Here is a 21382-nt window from a genome sequence, read left to right on the forward strand (position 1 = left end):
TGTTACATAATGATTTCCTGTGGCTCTCTCCTTTTAATCTTTCATGAATTTGATTGCTTGCTGCTGTTTCAGTAGCTTATGATTAAGGGGGTTAGAATTTTAAAAAGGAGAAAGGATAAACCAACTTTGAAAACTTCAATCAGATTGCAGACTCTCTAAGTTCAATCAGTCTCCATTAAATCTTCTGATTTGATTATCCTTATTTTTCAGGGTTAAGACTCCTAGTTATAGGCAACTAATTTTAGAGCCATGGGAATTCTCAGCTTTAAGATATTGCTAACCTCTCTATTAAGCCCAGAGATTTGGAGTTTTCACTGGAGTAGGCAATTTTCTGCATTAATTAAAATTGTGAGATGTTGCATACTTCCAACTGAAGTCACAGGTGTGCTTTCCATGAAATGCAACGTCTATAGAGCTGTTTTGCTAACACACTATTTAATTCAGTTTGCCTTGCATACTATTATCAGGGTTTATGATTTTGGAAAGGAACCTCTTGACTGCAAAAATGACAGCAGCATATCACCAAAGCGAAGGTGCTCAGGAGGTAAAATCATTTAAAGCAATGTAGTATTATGGGATGGATGTTTTCCTTTGATACTCTCTTATCTTAACATCCATTTTCTTATCCTGAAAGTGATATTACTGATGTTACTGTTATAAGAGCCAGACAAACTTACAGTAAAGAATATTCTATTTCAAGTAGTGACTAGTACATAACCATGAACCCTGTGCAAGATCTATAAATGTCACTTGAGTTCCACTGGAATAAGAGTAATGTGGCCATCCACATCAATTCACTCACATCAAGGGAGATCTTGCTGTCTGTGACCTCAGTTAGGTGGATAGGATCCTAACTCTGTGACTAGTATTTAATATTAGATACTTATTTACATTCCTGAGACTCTTCCTAGTTTTTACTTTCTGAAGCTCCTCAGCCAGGGAAGTTACCACCAGAAGAGACAAGCATGAAATTAGTTTTTCATAGTCATTTAGTAATGGATGGAATGCTCATAGCTCACTTCCTTTGGAGTGGTTTTGAATTCTTCTTCTGTGGCTCCCTGTAGACCTTGGATCAATCCCCATCTAGAGAGCTGAATGAAATAGACCCTTTCCTCACTTGCATCTCAGGCTGTCTTAAGTGGTATTTGGGGATCAGTTCTTTCCCAGTGGGCTAAGAATCTCATGGTATACCAAACTTCCTACCTAGAAACATCCCAATCTAGCATTTATTATTAGCTCTTCTAGACTGTCATTTTCTTAGTCTTAATTAATGCTGTCACTAACCTTACGTGAATACATGCATGGCCCTGTCCTAACTTCAAATCAAATCTTAAAGCCTGCTTTCCTTTCCTCCTCTTGATACATGGTGCTTAGTAGCCCATTATTCTATAAATATGAGCCATAATGGTGAAGGTGCTTTAGGACACACATCTGACACCACTTCCCTTAGCAATAAGCATAAGAGACATTGAAGATGAGAAAAAGTTACCCACTGGTGCTCCCAGAGTGGATTTTGTCTATTTTCACTGTTTCAGAGCATCCAACAGTTTTGTTTACCACACCTGCCTTTCTTCCTTCACTAAGTATCATTTGTTGTGTATCTACTATATGCGGGTCCTGGTGATTGCCAGGGATTCAAAGATAAATAATACACTCCCAGCTCTGGTGAAGTTCATAATCTAGGCTACGAAGTCAAATGGTCTCTTATGAATAGGACAGGAAATATTCTTGCCTGCAGACATGGCATCGATTTAAGGAGGGATTTCATCACTCATGTGGCAGGAATGCAGACCCCACACAACCACATACTTCTTGATGCCCTCTTGACAGCCCTGATGTCAAATCATATTAATACTAACATCAACACGGTGTGTCATTGTCCTGAGTGCTGATTCTTACTACTAAGACCCTATAAAAGATACAACTATAGCATATCTGACTTGATTCTCACTTGACAGAGTTCCTTTTGTCTTAATTCGTAGCACTGTCTTTCCTCTCTTGACACCTCCATCTAATCTGTAACTAAGTCCTGGCTAATGTCCTCTGCAGTTCTCATAGCTCTATGGTTTCCCTTCAGCTCTCACCTAATGTCTTGTAGTCATCTCCTCTTAACTGAGCTGTGTGACTCTAATCTCCCAGTGGCCAGTCCAAAGCTTCCTAAAGTGTAACTGCCACAGCCTCCTCCCCCTACGTAAACACTCAGTGGTTGTCCCATCAAGCAGAATGAAGACAAGTCACACCACCATTTGTGACCATATTTCTGCATTCTTTTCTCTTTGTTCCACAGCATAAGTAAGCATACTGTTGCTCCCAATGTATAGTCTCTGTGCTCTCAACCCTTACTGTTGTTTACATGGCTTCTTCCACCCTTTCCCTTCTATGGGAAACCTTCCCATTCTTCACAGCCCAGTAGAAGATATCCTGTCTCCCCCCAGCATTATGTGATCTCTCTTTCTCATTACTTCCAAACACTTTGCAACCCCTATTACTTTCTACCTGATATGATATTCATTTATGGAACAATGAAAACCACCTGTGACAATTAGTACATTCTATGGGCTATCATGAGCCAGTTGCTCTGCAGTGGCTTTTTTGTACATATCTTACTTTTCTATTACCAGTGGGGTAGGTGCTGTGATCCTCCTTCTGCGGATGAGAAAACTAAGCCAGAGAGATAAATAACTTATTAAGCTCACTTAGAACAGCCAGGATTTGAATCAGAGTCTGCCTAACTCCATATCTTATTGTTTTTAATAATTATGCTTCCTTTGCCTCCTTTATACATATTTTTTAAAATATCCTCTATCAGTTTCCATCTACTAGCAGAAAAGGAAAAAAAAATCCTTTTATGTGTTTTCCATAAAGTAGAACTTTGTTAAATTTTTGAATAAATGCCTCTTGACTCCTTATCTTGTTCCAGGTACTTCCAAAAATTTAGAAGATGATGTTGAATGCTAAAAAATTGCATTGCTTTACCTGAGGGTGCCTTGGTGGCTCAGTCAGTTAAGCATCCAACTCTTGACTTCAGCTCAGGTCATGATCTCAGGGTCATGAGATGAAGCCCTGTGTCAGGCTCTGTGCTCAGGGCTCAGCTTGGAATCTGCTTAAGACTCTGTCTCCCTCTGTCCTTCCCCCAACTCATACACGTGCATGCTTTCTCTCTCTCTCTCTCTCATAAATAAATAAATAAATAAATAAATAAATAAATAAATAAATAAATAAAATCTTTAAAAAAAAGAAATTGCATTATCTATGTAAGTGAGCAGATAGGTGCATTTGGTCTTAATTTTGTTCTCTTCAATTTTGGGATGAATTTAGAAACACTTGGATCAAATGCGATGAAAAGATAGGTTTTATTTCGTCAAATCATTTCTTCATTTAAGCAAAAAGTAACTGGGATGGAAAATAATAGGGGAATTAACTCCAAATTGTGAGTTATTGTATGTATACACACACATGCACACACACGCACATGATATATACTCTTGTTTGCCACAGAAACACAAACAAGGAAGAACACTGGCAGATTAGAATTTGAGAGCTTTAGTTTCAATGTCATTTTGAATGGTGCATATGAATACTTCACATTCTTGTGTCTGTATCAAGAGATGGATAGGCCTGTCAGGGTTGGTCTACAGAAGTACAGCCTCTTATCTTCAAGCTTTCCTTGATTGACAAAACACTGATTTCACATTTTTATCTTTATTTTCTCTTTTTACTAGTTCTAAAAGATGGCCCTGTTCTTAGACAAGATCATTACCCTTTTGTCTTCTGTCCTCTATAAGCAAACAGATGGTTAGGATTTGGGTTTGAGCCAAGGATAAGTACCCCATACTCTCCCCATATACTGTTGTAATACTTGGTAAAGATAGACAAACGTTTGAGATGACTGTACTTGTTTTTATGAAGTATACTCCATTTAAGTTGAGAGTCTGTGACCTGAAAGGAACTAAAAATTCAGAAAGCAGATGATCTGCTGTAGCTTGTACCTTATCTAAAACTCCACACATAGGAACTGGGCTGCATGTGTTACATTTGAATGGTATTGAATACATTATTCTTTTTATCTGATGCTGAGGCTTGAGAACCAGAATTTCCCATATTACAACGAATACAAATCAGGAGGCAACTCATTATTCTGGTGTTACAAGGAGTTTTATTCTATGTTAACACAAATCCAGAAGTTTTCTTCACTGACTAGAATAGGATGAAGTTAATAGAGATAAAAAATTAATTGCAAGGTATTCTTTCTTTTTTCATTCTTTCTTTCTACTTTCTTTCTTTCCTGGTCTCTTTTTCCCTTTCTCCTTTTCTCTCTACTCTTGAGATAATGAATCTCATCAAATCATGTAAGGCAAAATTAAATCCAGGCCACTGTTCATGTGATCATCCCTGCTGAGAAAAGTAATTGTTTAATTTACTTTCCAGCTAACATTCAGGAAAATAAATGTAATATTAAGCTCTTGCAAATATTAAGTCTACTACAGCAAAGTTAAACATTTCTTTTTTTCTTAAAGATTTTATTTATTCATGAAAGACATAGAGAGAGAGGCAGAGACATAGGCAGAGGGAGAAGCAGGCTTCCCATGAGGAGCCTGGTCTTTAACTCTATCTCAGGACCCTGGGATCATGACCCGAGTCAAAGGCAGATGCTCAACCAGTGAACCACCCAGGCACCCCAAACATTTCTTTTAAAGATTTTATTTATTTGTTTTGAGAGAGAGAGTGAGCATGAGTGAGAGGATGGGGGAGTAAAAGGAGAGGGAGAAACAGACTCCCCACTAAGCAGGGGGCCCAATATGAGGCTCCATCCCAGGACCCCGGGGATCATAACCTGAGCCAAAGGCAAATGTCTAACTGACAGAGCCACCCAGGTTCCCAAAGTTAAACATTTTTGTTATCATCTTCCTTGCACCTAATATTTTCAAAACAGTATTGTTTTTTCTTACTTTTCCTTGATTACCCCACTGAGAAATATATATTCATTTGTTTCAATGCACAATGACACACAGAGGCTGTCCAGCTAAACCTTGATCATGCAGGAATTATTAGAACCCATTTCAGAAAATATATCACCAGAATTCTTAACTCAGACCATGTTTTGAAAACCCTCAACCCTAGAAGAGGAGAAAATCCCCTGGATAGAACACAACTGAATTTTATACACCTACTGTCCTGCTACCATCACCACCATGAAAGCAGCATGACCAAGAGGGTTATCCCTATAATTCATGCAAGTACAAATACTGCCTCCTGTTAGGATGCGCGTTCCAATTCACAAAGCTTCTTCACACATCATTTTGCATGATTCTTGCAACAACATTCTACATGGAGGAGCAGGAAATGACTCTTTACTGAATTTCAGCCTTCTATGAGTGGACACTTACTTGGTGGGTGGCAGTCTGGATGTCAAGCCCTGAGGTACAGGCCCTTTTGCTACTTTATCAAAATAGGGTTCTTCCTCTGTCCAGATGCCAAAATATGTCAGAGGAGATACAGTTGGAGCACATGTTCCTCTCCACCTTGGCTTGGACATCATCATCAGAAAAGGGAAAAAGCATAATCAGTAACTATGAGAACCATGCCATGATTATGTTAATAACTTTGAAAGAAGCTTCAAAGGGATGAAGAGATAAAGAAGCATGCTCAGGTGCAATATTTCTGCATCTGTGAATAAAACATAGATATTTGGTAGCCAATAATTTGCAAAAGCTTTTTGTGCTTTAAGGAGGACTTTTTAAAAATTTCAAGGAAAAAACTGTAAACACTTGATATTGAGCATGAAATTGAGAGGTTTTGTGATAGGACAGGTCTAAAAGCTCTAACTGCTAATATTAAGAGACTTCTTATTACAGCAGAAAAATTACAATAATCATATGCCCTGTGATTTCAGAATGATTAAGAGGCTTCTCACTGCTCCTTCTAAGAAACAATGTCACTGGCAACCCCACTGCATCTCTACATGGTTATCTGATCACAGATAACATCTTTTTTTTTTTTTATTTAACATCTTTTTTCTTATAGGAGTCTAGGATCTAGGTTCTAGGTTCTAGAATCTTTACTAAAAATTTAAAGCACAAAGGGGTCACTTCTTGAAGCTTGAGAATCTTTTTATTGGTAAAGGGCTTACTATTTTCCACTATTTTGCATCTCATTTGTTATGCTATTGCTAAATTTCAAAGCCTCAGGTAAAAATATTGGGTGCTCAGGTCATACAAACAATAGATCCTAAAAATGAGTCACTATTTATAATCTCTAAGTGCTTGCCTGTATAATGATGAAAACCCTTAGATAAACTATGAATAAGTCCTAATAAATATAAATATATTATACTTTGTGGGGAGGGGAAGTTGAAGCTTTCTACCTTATATTTCATTGGCAATCTGTAGCTCATATAGCTCAATCTGTGGTTTTTTTATCAATCAAAAATTGATACAATCTATAACTGACTACAGAAATGCTATGAAAATTATAGGAAAAGGGTAAAAACTCTATCCATTTTTCATCTGTTACTTTTGATACAGATAATATACTCTGATAGAATTGTGATTGTAGGCAGTACAGAAAATAATTTTTTTCTATGAGTTATCAAACAATGTAAAAGTCTAAATAAGTTAATAGAGTGAACAAATTCTGGTGTATTTATTAACAACTAATAATGATACATTTTAATTTACAAAGTCCATAATTTATTTAGATTTCTTTAATTTCTACTTGGTATCTTTTTTCTATCCCAAGATCCCACCCAAGATACTACATTGCATCTAATCTTCATGTCTTCTTAGGTTCCTCTTAGTTGTGACAGTTTCTCAGACTTTCCTTGCTTTTTAATGAAGATTTTATGATGATTTTGAGGCATGTTGGTGAGGCATTTTATAGAATGTTCCTCAATTGGAATTTATCTGATGTTTTTCTCTTGATTAATCTGGGGTTGTGTTTTTTTGGGGGAGGAAGATCACAGAGACAGAGTGCCATTTTCTTTACACTATCAAGAGATGATACTATCAACACAAGTTACTCTGTTGATGTTGGCCCAAAGCACTTACCCAAGATAGTATTTGTCAGGTTCCTCCAGGGTAAACTTACTCTTTTTTCGCTTTCCATATTATACTCTTTGGAAGGAAGTTACTACGTTGAACCTGCACTTAAGGAGTGGGGATTTATGTTCCACCTCCTTGAGCACAGAGTATCTGCATAAAGTACTTGGTCCAATAGGTATTTTTAAATTATGAAAACCTGGGAGGATTTCACAAGTCAAAAGTGTTGTAAGGAGGAATGAGGAAGATGAGGGAAATCCATATGAGGAAGCCAAGAAAGAAGTAAGGGATTCAAGATAATGATCATAACTAAGGTATGACGTGAGATTGCCCTCCTCAACAGGGGTTAAACCATATGACTTGAAACACATTCCATTCAACTTTTTCCTGCTTATCCAGTTCCTCTGGAAAAGTGAAGTATTGGAACATTTGGAAACTATAATGAAGTCCAGAATCCTTTCACTTTTCTCTTGAGATCATTCTATGAATACAATACTTCATTCACTGACAATGCCTATCCTGCAGTAAGGTCCTGGTGTTGAAAATGCCTAAAATGTTTTCCACATTTCCAGACAGAGCTCCATATTTTTTCTTGGGAATGGATACAAGTGGATAAGTGATGAGAAAAGATGCTATCTCTCATTTATGCTGTTGCATTTGACTTGGTTAACTTAACCCTCTGATATTGGACAGCCATTGCTGTGTAACAAATCAGCCCCAAATTCAGTGGCTGAAAAAAGTAATCATTAATTATTGCTCATGCATCTGTGAGACAGCTTGAGTTTATCGAGCCTGAGTTTAGCTGAGTAGCTCTGCTTCCCATGAAGATCTGCTAGTTGGCTAGGGGGTTTCACTGATTTGTGTTCCTCACCCTTCTCTTCAGTCCATCATGCTAGCTGTAGCATATTTTTTACCATGGCAATGACCAAAGGCAAAAGAACAAGTAGCAACATTTATAATCTATCATACCCTTATTTCTTGAAACACTTTTTCTCTTTTTTAATCTAACACTATCTTGATCCTCTTACCTCTTACTTCTTTAATTCTTCTTCCTTTGACTCAATACTATAAATAAGCTCTACTTAAGGCTTAATCTTTTAGTCCTGACTTTCTACACATGTGTGTTCTTCCAAAGAAAGCTTATCCATGGTCAGACTTTCTAATTCCCTAATGGTCATCATCAGTTTACTATTAGTATTTCAATGTTTTCATTCTCTTTAGTTCCATGCTCCATATAAAGTTATTTCCCAATACAAAGCTGTATGTCTGAAAAAGACTTTGGTTTTTCTATTATGTTTGATGTGGATGCAAAAACAAAGTCCTAATAAAACCTATCCTACATTAATAGAAATTTGATCTCTCTTAAAGTTAAAAGAGAACACATCTGAAAGAAAACAGTAATGATAAGAGTATAAGAACCATTTCCTATAAGAAATGGTTAAATTTACTATTTTTTAAAAAAGATTATTTATTTATTCATGAGAGAGAAAGAGGCAGAGGGAGAAGCCGACTCCACCTAGGGAGCCTGATGTGGGACTCGATCCCGGGTCTCCAGGATCACACCCTGGACTGAAGGTGGCGCTAAACCGCTAAACCACCCGGGCTACCCTACTAATTTTTTTTAATCTAGAGATTACATAGGGCATCATTGCCGGGTTTACATAGTTGAAGCTATGTAGGCCTGAGCTTTTTCTTTTGTAGAACTATACCCAATAGGTAGATCCAGGGGAGGAAAATTTTAGCTTGATACAAAGAAAAAAAATTTAATAAACGGAACTATACAGAAGCAGAATGGGCTGTATATCTTTATTTTTCAATTATCATCACTTGTCTTTCCTGAAATGCCTTGCTCCCTCTTCTTCCAATTATCCATCAAAATTCTATTTATCCCAAGCTTTTATCCCTCCATAAACTCCTCCCTGACTATTCAATTTTATTGATCCCTTTCAACACAAGTTGCTAATTTCCTAGCCCACCCCAACTAAATCAAGGGCTCATTGAAAATAGAAATAAAACATACTATTTTATATCCCTAAGTATAAAACACAATGCTGAGCTTATAATAGACATTCAATAAATTCTTATTGACTTACTGTTCTATCACAAACTTCCTGATTTCTAATCTGGAATCATTAGAGTTGGTTAGAATTTGAACCAGGTTGAAATGCTTGCTCAAGAACCTGATAATTTCACACTTATTTCACAAGAGGAGATACCTTATGATTTTAATTGTAGCTCAAAGGAAGTAATGAATTTTGCCATCACTTGCCATCCAAGCTTCTATTTTCCTACTTACCAAAAAAGACACCAAATTTAGAGATCCTCTAAGATTTTAGATTTACAGTTCAGATAATTTGTTGGGAGAATTAGCAGAATGAAAATGCCATCATTTCTTCATGTCTGAAAATTATTTAATGCAAAAATCATCTGATGAATGAAAATACATGACATGGAGGAGCACATACAACACTGGAGAACTGTCACTCTCATTTGTATTCAGGTCTGCCTGTTGTCATAGTTACTGATGTACTCAAAGTGATTTCCCTCCTGAATCACACTCTGCAAACCTTCAATGAAAATAAGCTATTCTCTCTGTTTTATTTTTCTCTATCCAAGAATTGAAGCTAAAAAAAAATAGTATCAGTTGCATGGATGTTTTTATACTTTTAGCAAGATTTTCAATGTACAAAAGGAAGAAGGGGTTTAATCAAAATAAGTACCTTTGATTGAGGTCTCACCTCATTTGTTCAGCAATGATTCACTGAGAAGCTAGGTGCTGAGAACACAACTATGATTATGGCCCAGTCCCTGCCCTAGAAGTTAACAGAGCTCTGTGAGAGAGAGATAAGGGATGCATTTCAGTGAAATGCAATCAATTTTGTTCCAGAAGCAGAGTATGGAAGCCAATGGAAGCACTATAGAGAGATACCTCAAAAAGTTTGGGGGTGCTAATGGAGTCAGGTCAAAGGGAGGCTTCCATCCTGTGAGTCTTGAAGTATTGCTCCTGTGAAGTTTAGCAAATGTATTTCTGATCACTTTGGGTAAAGAACGCCCATGTTATCTTGCAGGTCAGGTTCACAGAGCAGTGGTGTGAGGCAGCCAGCCCTCTACACACACATCACCTGCTAATATTCACACACAGCCTCTCCTTTCTGCTTTGGCTGCAGGAACTCCTTCACAGACATCCTCCGTGCCATCCTGCTGTCCCTGGAAGTCCTTATTGAAGATCCAGAGCTTCAGATAAATGGTTTCATTTTAATTATAGACTGGAGTAATTTTTCCTTCAAACAAGCCTCCAAACTGACACCTTCAATCCTCAAACTGGCTATTGAGGGGCTGCAGGTATGTTTACAAAATGTACAGTATGAGACCGTGTGACAATGTTTTTTTTTTTCTTATTTCAACCAAAGTAATATTTGTCCTTGGGAATAGCAAAGAAAAACTGAAACACAGTTCACTTGTGAATCCTCCATATTTTCATGTCAGCCTCAGTTAGTTTTTTTTTTAATTCATCTTCATTTTCATTAACAGCTCTAAATTACTGTTACCACAGACACAAATTACCTACTGTAGCAATTATGAATAAAGCTCAGATATGTTTAGCTGAATCCATCTGAGAGTACACAAAAATTAAAACTAGAAAACATCTGCTTTATGAGTATGTCCTATATAGAGGTGGCATGGGGGCTTTCCAGGGTTTCTAGAAGCAGTTTTGCACTGAGGAGATGCATCCTGTGGATCCTCACTTCCCAGAATGCACTGGGCTTGAAGTATTTGTACTAATGTGAATCACTCAGAGAAAACAAAGGAAGCAGATAAAACTCTACTTCCTGTTCATAGGACCAGTTGTCAGGACTTTGAGGAAGGGGATTTTGTGCAGTGTGGAGTTTGGGGTAGTTAGTCTCTGGAGTCCCTTCTATGTTTAAACACCAGTGATTCTATGAAAAGTAACAAACTCAGAGGGACAATCCTGCATAGCTTCCTGATGGCAACATTATTATAGAAAAAGTAAAGGCACAGTTCAGGAAGAATAAAACTCATGTTCCTTCTTAATTTTATAGGAAGATTGACTCAATGGGTGGCATCCCTCCCCATAGATGACAGTTATGCAATTATGTAGAAAGCAAAATATTTGCTAATTCTCAGATCAGTAGCCATTACTCATGCTCTTCAGGAGACCCATTTCTATTACTCATCATACTCTAGTGTGATGAGTTATTGATGGGTCTATTTCACAAAATAAACTGGCTTATTTGTATTTGGCCTCCAACAAATATCTAGCACCATGTGGGCCTTTGATAAGTGTGTTTATTGAATGGATCCTTTTTTACTGAAATGGTTTCCTATTTCAAGGATAGGAGAAGTAAATTAGGTATTTCAGAAGAGGAGGAACAAGTACACACTATTCCATAATGCCACATTATCCTGGGAAGGTACATCACACAGTGTATTGGGAGCACATTTTTGAAGTTGTGTTTGCCTTTCTAGACTACATGGAATGTGTTGACTGACCTTAACCATCCCAATCATAGACTGGTCTGTACTTTATTATCAATCACTTTCTCTCAACTTTAGCTACTTTTCTCCAAACTCCTTTCATCTAAGTCTCTGAACATCTTATCTCTCTCTCTCTCTCCTTACAGCTTTTATCAAAAGTTTTAAAACAAGCTGCAGGGTTTATTAATGCCCTATAATCATGCTGATGATAATTCCAGGATTTTCTGTGGTAGTACAAGCTTCATTTAATTTTATCCTTTTTAAAAAGATAATTCATTACCTGTTAAAGTAGCTATGATTCAAGCTCTATGTATTTATAAGATTTTTTTCATAAATCAGGAAGGAAAATGTCCTTTATTCCAATTTTTCTTTCTGAAAATGTGTGGATTATATAATCTCTCCCTTGCCAACTTCACCAGGCTGATGTGGGTCTTACTGAGTTCATGCATGTGAAACCTGTTTTAATAGGGAAAGCTATACATAAGGTTGTAAGATATTTTTGCAAGAAATACTAGATGATCTTTTGTAGGCAAGGTGGGTTGAATCTGGGGTTTTACTTGTACCAGGGCCTGGGATGAATTGCACAATGTCCTGGAGCTCTGATCAAGCAATAACTTCTCCTAGGAGAAAGGGAGATGCATGAAGTCAGGGTCAGAATGAAGAAAAGGTACTTCCTCCCATCATCTCACAGAGCCATGGCCTCAATCCCTTTACTACTCTCCCCTTATATAAAGCAAGGTAAGCTCCCTTGACTGAGGGGAAGTATCAGGCCAACCTGGAGTCAGGCCATCTGGATTGGAATATAGCTTTTTTGAGGTCTTCTGTCTGCCCAGGTCTTCAGGGCCTAAGGAATCCTGAAGAAGGTGCATTCTCTCCTGCTGGGAGAAGGAAGCTAATGGTCCCAGGGGAAGCTGAGCTTGGGTGTAGCTCCTCCATCTAGGGTACAGGCTCCCTGGACCATCTAGCTATTGTCTTGGCAAGAGTGAAGGATCTCTCAGGACCACTACAGAGAGGTGCTGCTTTTGCAGTCAGATCTGGCCAGCCACTGGTGACTTCTCACACCAAGCTATCTTCTTTCAGGCTTTGGGGACATCCATCCATCCCCCTCTCCTGGCTCTCCCAGTCATCTGTCTTCATTACAGGGATTGTAGCCATTATCCCCTTTTACATTTCAAAAAAATCATAACTGGTACTAAGTAGAATTCAGGCCTTCGTGCTTATACTTGTCGTACAAGGAAGATCCCATACAAATCTCCATTTGTCAACCATGACAATTCAAGATAAATTCTGTAACACTGCTGATGTGGGTAAAGGCACAGACTTTTGTGGAGAAAGGAAAAGCAATGTGAGGCCAGTGTCAGTGAGAGAAGTGGAGCCCCTGCTCTTCCTTCTGTGTACCCTCTGAGAGGCTTGAAGAGGTTTGGGTGTTTACTAGACATGTGGGAGATCACAGGGAGGCAAGATCCTATGTTCCAGTGAAGAGAACTTGCTCTGTCGGCTGTTCTGCCTTTTGTAGGGTAGATGTGAGACAGCAGCTTTGTCAGGGGGAGTAATAAAACCACTTCTGTGCTAGGCCATCTGGTTTGGGGTTTTAGCTATTTATAGGAACTGTCTCAGATTACCTGCTGCTCAAACCCTAGACAATTTGGGCCCTGGGATTTGACGGTCCCCACACATAGGTAATACAACACCTCCCACAGGGAGAAGGGGGGCGGGAGCTCACTGCTCAGGCAGTGAGAATTTAGAATCATTTTTGGTCAATCCCACACCTTGTATTACAACCTAGTTCCCAAACCTTGAGTTTTAGCCATATTACCTCCATTCTTAGTTCTCTGTAAAGACAGTAGTTCAGTGCAACATTCAATTACTAATTGTTGTAAGTTGAGTTCTTAAGGAGTGGATTCTGACAGAGATTAGTGGGCAGGAGGTTTATTAGGGAGTACTCTTGGGGTCAGCTCCCATAAAACAGAAACTATGGAAGAATGTTTGCCAGCAGGAGAAGTTAATCTGGGTTTCAGTCACTTCCAACGAAAGCCTCAGGTGCTGTGAGGCTGAGATGATCCTTCAGATTTTTCCCTGACTGGGGCCAAGGGGTTGGATTTTGGTGTTCCCATATTGTTCAGTCATTGGTTATAGACTGCCCTGGGAAATGGTTGTGAGTTTGGGCAAAGTGGCTCTCTTCAGCCTGAAGCCCCAGAGGGCACTATTACCTGCCAACTTTCTGCTGGCAACATTCCCGCAACTGGAGAATAAATCCTCAGTCCTGAATGCGGCCTGGCTGTATATCAGAATATCTACCACAATAAGCAAAAGTTATTTGGGATATCCTATATTTGTAATGTCAAGGAGCCTCCTTTAGTTTGCATCAGAGTTTTTAACTACCTTTTTTCTTGGTTGCATACAGTCCCCAGTTATACCCAAAGTGGAAATAATAGCCGGTAATATTGAGGTGATGGACACTGGGCTAGCAAGTCAGTGCCAGTCCTCCATTTGGGTCAACGGTTGTATTTCTATGGCTCAAAAGCCAATTATATATATATTCAACTTGATAAAGGGAGAAGGCAATACAATGGAGTCAAGAGAGTCTTTTCAACAAATTGTGCAGGAACTGGACATCTGTGTGCAAAAAACTGAATATAGATACAAACCTTATACTCTTCACAAAAATTAACTCAAAATAGGTCACAGACCTAAGTGTAAAGTTCAAAACTATATTAATCCTATAAGATAACATAGGACAAAAACTGATGTGACCTTGGTTATGGCAGTGATTTTTTTTAGATGTCACACCAAAGTCACCACCCATGAAAGAAATAATTGCTAAGCTAGACTTCAGTAAAATTAAAGACTTCTGCTTTGCAAAAGACAGTGTCAAGAGAATAAGAAGAAAAGTCACAGACTGGGAGAAAATATTTATACATCTGATAAAGGACTGTTATCTAAAATTTACAAAGAAATCTTCAAACCTAACAAATATGGCAAATAAATATATGAAAAGATGCTCCACATCATATTCATCAGAGAAAAGCACATTAAAACAGGATACCACTATATACCTAGTTAGAATGGCCAAAATATGGAACACCAATAGCACCAAATCCTAGCAAGTTTGGGGAGCAACAGAGACTCTCATTCATTGCTGGTGAGGTGCAGTTTTGGAAGACAGTCTGATGGTTTCTTACAAAATTAAATATATTCTGGGCACCTGGGTGGTTCAGTGGTTGAGCATCTGCCTTTGGCTCAGGTCGTGATCCCAGGATTCTGGGATCGAGTCCTGCATTGGGCTCCCCGCATGGAGCCTCCTTCTCCTTCTGCCTATGTCTCTGCCTCTCTCTCTGTGTCTCTCATGAATAAATAAATAAAATTTAAAAAATAAACATATTCTTACTATACAATTCAGTAATCCTGCTCCTTGGCATTTACCCAAAGGGATAGAAAAATAAATATGCACGTAAATGTTTATGACAACTTTATTCATAATTGCCCAAACTTGGAAGCAACCAAGGTATCCTTCAGTAAATGAATGGATAAATAAACTGTGATACCAGACAATGGCATATTATTTAGTGCTAAAAAGAATTGACCTATAAAACCATGGAAAGACATGGATGAATCTTAGATGCATATCATCAGGTGAAAGAAGTCAATCTGAAAAGGCTACGTACTGCATGATTTCAACTAGATGACATTCTGGACAAGGCAAAGCTACAGAGACAGTAAAAAGATCAGTGGTAACCAAGAGTTGTGGGTGGGGGTGGGGAGGGATGAACAGGTGAGGCACAAAGGCTGTGTAATGCTATAATGATGGATACCTGCCATTTTACATTTGTCCAAATTTATAGAACATATGATACCAAGAGCACACTGTAATGTAAACTACGGGCTTTGGGTGATTATGATATGTCAGTGTAGGCTCATCAATTGTAACAAATGTACCATTGGGTGAAGGGGATGCTGATAATTTGGAAGCTACACATGAGTGGGTGAGGGGCTATGTGAGCAATCTCTGTGCCTTTCCTTCAGTTTCGCTATTAACTTTAAACTGCTCTAAAAAAATAGAATCTTAATGAAAAAAAAAGGGCGTAACCATATTGCCTCTAACAACAATTATCAAAAACATGGTATGCGTAGAACTTTGGTTACGTGCTTCATAGGCTGACTTAATGAGTTGTAATAATAATCACATAGAAGACTGCTCTTTAAGGAATCATCAGATTTTTAGATCAAAAGGTACTCTGTACCAGCCAGTCATGAAATTCTAATAGTGTATGTATTATACATTCCTCCTTTTACAGCAATGCTTTGAGGAAATGTTATTGTTTAGAATGTTAAGTTGTCCCAGTTACATAAATATTCTATGAATATTAGTTCAAAGAACTTCAGTTAAAATACTAATTTTGAGAATGCCTGGAAGTCATTTTCTCTCACTCAGCTGTTTGATCTCTTAAATGCAGTCAATAATGTCTAAAAGAGCCGTTGTATCTGTTCATTACAACTTGTTTAAATTTTAATCAAACTTAAAGTAATATTTATGCCACCATTTTAATACAGCTCAGCATTATTCTCAGTTCTGCCAGGGAATTCTGAAGTCCTGTTCTTGAGTTCTGTAATGCCTCCAAAATCAATTCTTGGAATCATTTCTTGTAAATCACTGCGGCCCCACCATTACAATCAGCACAGGGCATTTATCAATGTTCCGCCAACCCCGATCCTTAAAGGGCTTACCGTGCTGGAGTGTTTTACTTAGGACGAGCTAGAGCCTTGGGCCCTGCAGGCTATTTACAAAAATATTTGATTCCCTTAAGGATCCAGGCATTTGTTAAGGGTTTAAAGAAGCTTACTTTTCACTCACTGGAGGAGAGCCAGGCAGCATTCTTTCTTCTTTTTTGCCTCATTTCTGGGCTAACTTCATTTTCCCCTGGCCAATCGGACACTTTTTCATTTCATTAAGTCTCCATCCAAGGCTTATGGTGTGACTGTTTTGTTGTTAGGGATGATTTTAGAATATTTATATCATAAACATTATAAATATTTGATTTATACCATTATAAATATTTGATTTATACTCACTATGCCCCAGGCACTTTTCATGTACTATTTAATTTCTACCATAAACCTATGAGGTCGGACCGTTATGACACCACATTTTACAGATGACAAACCTAAAATCTAGAGAGATCAATGACTTGCTGAGGTCTTTAAGTGGCAGAGACAGGATCGAAGCTCAAATAGCTGGGTCTCTGCTCTCGCCTACATCAAAGTGTGGTTGTACCAGCAGCAGCGGCAGCACCTGGGAATGTTTTTGAACGTTCAAAATGTTCAAACGTTTTTGATGGAGTTATCTCCCTTTCTCCACCTTGCTCCTCAACCTCCCAACAGCTTTGAGCCAGTTTAGTGCAAAAGGAGGTCCACTGCTATTCCAACCTTTAGCCTGAAAGTGGGAGGGGACTTGGAACAACGCTCAGAGGCTCAGCCAATGGCAAATCATCTCTCTTCTGAGAGTCCCTTTTACACTGCTTCTTAGCTTTGTCCATTTGCTCTACGCCCTTCTTACATCCTACTTTTTCACCACTTTTCTAAAACATATGATATGTCCCCTTGCCTTTGGAGTATCCAGAGTGCCCTACTCACTTGAAAGACTAGAAGGGTAAAAAAGTCTGTGAAGTCAGTGGGTAACATGACAGTTCTCAAGAGCAAATGAGTGGATAGTGTGATTAGAAATTTGGTAGAGCAGGTTGGGCAAATGCATTTCAGGTTAGTAGTACATTCCCACCGAGTCAAAAGTCAGTGACTCAGACATGCAGACGTACTGACTCTTGGTGTATTCATTCAACACAAAATGTGGGTCAAGTCCTCTAACCAAACCAGGATTTAAAACAGAGGAGGAGCAGATCAGGATTCTCTAAGCTTACAGGCTAGGGCTCTATTATCCAAAGTCTAGTCCACAAACCAGCAATATGAGATCACCAGGAGCTGGTTAGCAGTGCAGAATCTCAGGCCAGTCCGCTGAACCAGGAGTTCTCCAGGTGATCTGCATGTATGGTAATGTTGGAGAAACATTACTGCAGCAGAAGGTATTATAACAGAGAGTCAACTTGGCCTCAAGTACATCAGATTCCCCTCCAGCATAGAACAACCCACATCATCGGACCTTGTTCCCAGAGTTTCTGAGTACAGGGATCTGGAGCAAAACCCATGAATTTGCCTTTCAAGAATGTTCCCAGGTGCTGTTGCTGCTGCTGGTACCACCACACTTTGATATAGGTGAGCATCGACTGCAACTATTCACACTTCAATCCTGCCTCTGCCACTTAAAGACCTCAGGCAAGTCATGAGCTTTTAGTTTCGTCATCTGTAACATGTGGTGTCATAGCAGTACTACCTCAAAGGCTTATGGTAGAGATGGAGTAGTACATGAAAGGTGCCCAGGATTAAGTGCCATAGTCAGTGCTCAATCTGAATAATGGAGCACTATTCAAAGAATGAAGAGTCCAGCCCTTAACCATGGGCTCCTGTGGTTCTAATGTGTGGATTGAAATGAGGTTGCTCTCTGTTGTCCCCATTCTGTCAGTGTGGATCCCCCAAAATTAGATCTTACCAACCTGTTCCCTGGCCCTGAACAGGGAGCTCCCTCCCTGGGTTAACCTTAGTTAATGACATAGGTCCAGACTGTTGTCACCTCCCCAGGCTGCGGTACTTGAGGAGCTGTTTCTTCCTATTCATGTGGTGTGATCCTTTTAATTATCACCAAACAGTCCGCTGCCCACGCTTTTGCAGCTGGGTGATTAATGGGGATGAAATCACCTCTTTCATCCTGCAGGACTCTTTAGCAATAACAATTATGGTATCTTTTATTGATCCTTACAGTTTTATGTATTAAAGAATATTAGATAGAAACACACTGAAAGGAAAGGATATTTGCACTTTACCAAGAAGTTTCTTAATTCATGTTTCCTGAACACTCCAGGTCTGTTTGAAGAACACTTTCCCTCCAGACAGACTACTTTTTACCTTCGCCTCTGCAAAGCTGTAATTCTGAATTTGCAATAATGCAACATGTTACTATGGAAATATTAGAGGAATAAAATATCTCCTTTAATGCTCTACCTTGTTAAGTATCAATTAAACTCAGGAAGATAATTAGGGCTAATGACACTCTGGTGATCCTGGTGGCAAATAGTATGGCCTATTTAAGATAGTTGCAATTAAATAGGTGTATCTCTGGCATATTTTTGATGAATAGTTTTTCCGGACTCTCCTGCATCATAGATCTAGCCAATGCTCTGATTCATCCATTTAAGAAACAGTTACTAGGTTTGCTGTAAGTCAGTCACAAAAGTAAACAATGCAGTCTCTGCTCTCAAGAGGTCTTGGTTCAAAGCAGAGGCAGACCCATAAACAAATGATAAAAACAATGAGTATGTGAAGGAAGGGGGATATGCTCCAGGTTAGTAAAATCCCAACCCAGGCGGAAGGTATTAGCAATGGCATCCTGGAGGAACCTGGGTGGCTCAGTCAGTTAAGCATCCAACTCTTGGTTTCCTTTGGCTCAGGTCATGATCTCAGGGTCATAAGATCGAGTTCCACCTTGGGATCCATGCTCAGAGTGGTGTCTGCTTAAGATTTTGTCTTTCCCTCTCTGCCCCTTTCCCTCTCTCACACTCGTCTGTACTCGCTCTCTCAAAATAAACAGATAAATCTTAAAACAAACAAACAAACAAACAATGAAATAGCATCCTGGGTGAGGCACATATCAGCTGATTCTTAGCACACACATGCAGAATAACCAAGAGAAGACCTAGCAGGAGAGTTGCAGGTAGAAGAGATAATATAGGCAAAGACATAGAGGCATGACGTATCAATAAGAGAAAAAAACAGAATTAATTTCATATTTCTAGAGGGCAGAAGGACCAGGCAAGGAGCTTGTCTGCCCTGAGGACATGGGGGCCACTGAATGTATTGAAGCAGAGTGACAACACAAATTTATATTCACATGGATTCAATTTGGTGGGTATGAGCAGGGAAGATTCTAAGGCAGGAGAACAATGAAAAGACAAGTGCAATAATTCAAAGAAGAAATAATAAGACTCGAAATATGGGTGATTGAAGGGATAACTACCTTGGAAGTAAAATAAGGTCATGTTTGGTGGTTGGATGCTTGAGAATGGGAAGTGCTGGGGGAGTTAAAGTAAAAGCTTAGGTATGCAGCTAGGGTGAAAAATGGATGGTGGTGCCAAACAATGGGCTCATGAAGGCAAGAATGGCAGGTGTGGGGAGATAATGAACATTATTTGAATGTTAGACATGTTGAGTTTAGGATCCCATGAAATATTGAATTGTATATATTAAGTCTGAGCTGAAGGGAGAACTCTAGGTGGGATCTATAGGATTGGTCGTATTTGAAATCGTAGGAAAGGAAAAAAAAATCAATCAGAGAAAAACTAGAAGGTGATGAACAATGACCAAGAAAGGAACCCAGGTGATGAGCAATGTCAAGGAACAAGTTAGGTGAAGAGGAGCCTTCAAAAGAGAAAGGGGAGGTTGAGGTGGGGAGATGTGAGAAGAAACATGAGCTCATCTCCTGACAGAAGCTAAAGGAGTGGGGATTCAAGGAGGGAAACCATTTCAGTGTAGTGGTGGGAGTGACATCTAAAGAACTCTGGTTTGAGGAGGAAGGTGGACAAATGCAGACAACTCTATCAAGAAATATGTCCAGTAGGCCATAGTGGGTGGTAGATAGAGGAGACTGAAAGAGAAGGAGCAGAAGACAGTAGTGGAAGAAGTATTCCATCTTACTTTTCCATTGGACAAGACTTTCAGCAGCAGAATATATTAAGGGCCTTCACACAGCTATGGAAGATCAGTCCTGACAAAGTATTGACCTTTGTGAATTGTTTAGTTCCAGGTTAATATTTCTCAATTCACCAACGTAGAGATCTCTGACTTTCATTATTATGAAATGAAGTGTGACATGGCTATCCAGGGACTCTGTTCTGAATATATTATATATTTGCAGAAATATGGACTGCTACCTGTGAGTGTCCTAGGGGGCCTTGTGCCGCAGAGTTCATCAGTATTCATCAGTCTTGAAGGACCCCCCCTGTTGCAAGAACTTGTGTGGAAAACCTTGCCCTGTAATCCACATTCTCTGGTGATTAAACCATAGGTATTAAAATAATACACACTTCCAAAAAATCAATCAGAGCTCTTTGGTTTTATGGAATGGAAAAGTAGCTCAAATCTGGCTTAAACAAGCAAAAAAAAATTGGAGGAGAAGGACATTTATTTAAACAGAAAAGTTCAGAGCTATTCTATCTTCCAGGCTCGGCTAGTTCTGGAGGTGAAGTTGAAGCTCAATCTTTTTTTTCATCTGTCCATCTTTCAGTTACACTTTCTCTATACCAACTTCATTTTCAGACAGGCTTTCTCCACCAAGTGACAACACTTCGGCGGTTCCAAATACAAGTGACCTCTTGTGCCTGCACTCTTGGCAGAGATGAGGGGATTGGAGGTGCTCTGGCCAGATCAGATTATGAGCCCGTTCAAAATGCTACATCCAAACTGCATAGACTAAGAATGTTGGAGGGGTGGCCCTCCCAAAAGATGCTGAAAAATGACAAAACTTTTTGCTTATACACTTAAGGTAGAAAATTAGAGAGAAGTTTTATTGCAGTTCTTTACTTGCTGTCCAATGTAGAATTAGGATTTAGGAAGTTGCATTTTTTTTCTGTTTGGCATCTTATTCCATGGATAATTTTGGGGAAAAGACTCAACATCTGTACACCTAAGGTTAACAGCAAAACTCAACATAATTGGACTAGAGTGGTGGTTCTGAAACTTTATCACAC

At 39.0% G+C, this 21382-nt stretch overlaps 1 protein-coding gene across 1 annotated transcript in view; it reads left to right on the plus strand.

Moving 5' to 3' along the window:
- Positions 1-21382, plus strand: part of CLVS1 (clavesin 1) — a 175058-nt gene that overhangs the window by 75374 nt on the left and 78302 nt on the right. Inside the window, exon 3 of the mRNA XM_025477825.3 lies at positions 10205-10379. Coding sequence (XP_025333610.1) covers positions 10205-10379 — 175 coding nt within the window. The remainder of the gene's footprint in view (positions 1-10204; positions 10380-21382) is intronic.

This window comes from Canis lupus, chromosome 29, assembly GCF_003254725.2.
Source record: "Canis lupus dingo isolate Sandy chromosome 29, ASM325472v2, whole genome shotgun sequence".
Classification (NCBI taxonomy): Eukaryota; Metazoa; Chordata; class Mammalia; order Carnivora; family Canidae; genus Canis; species Canis lupus.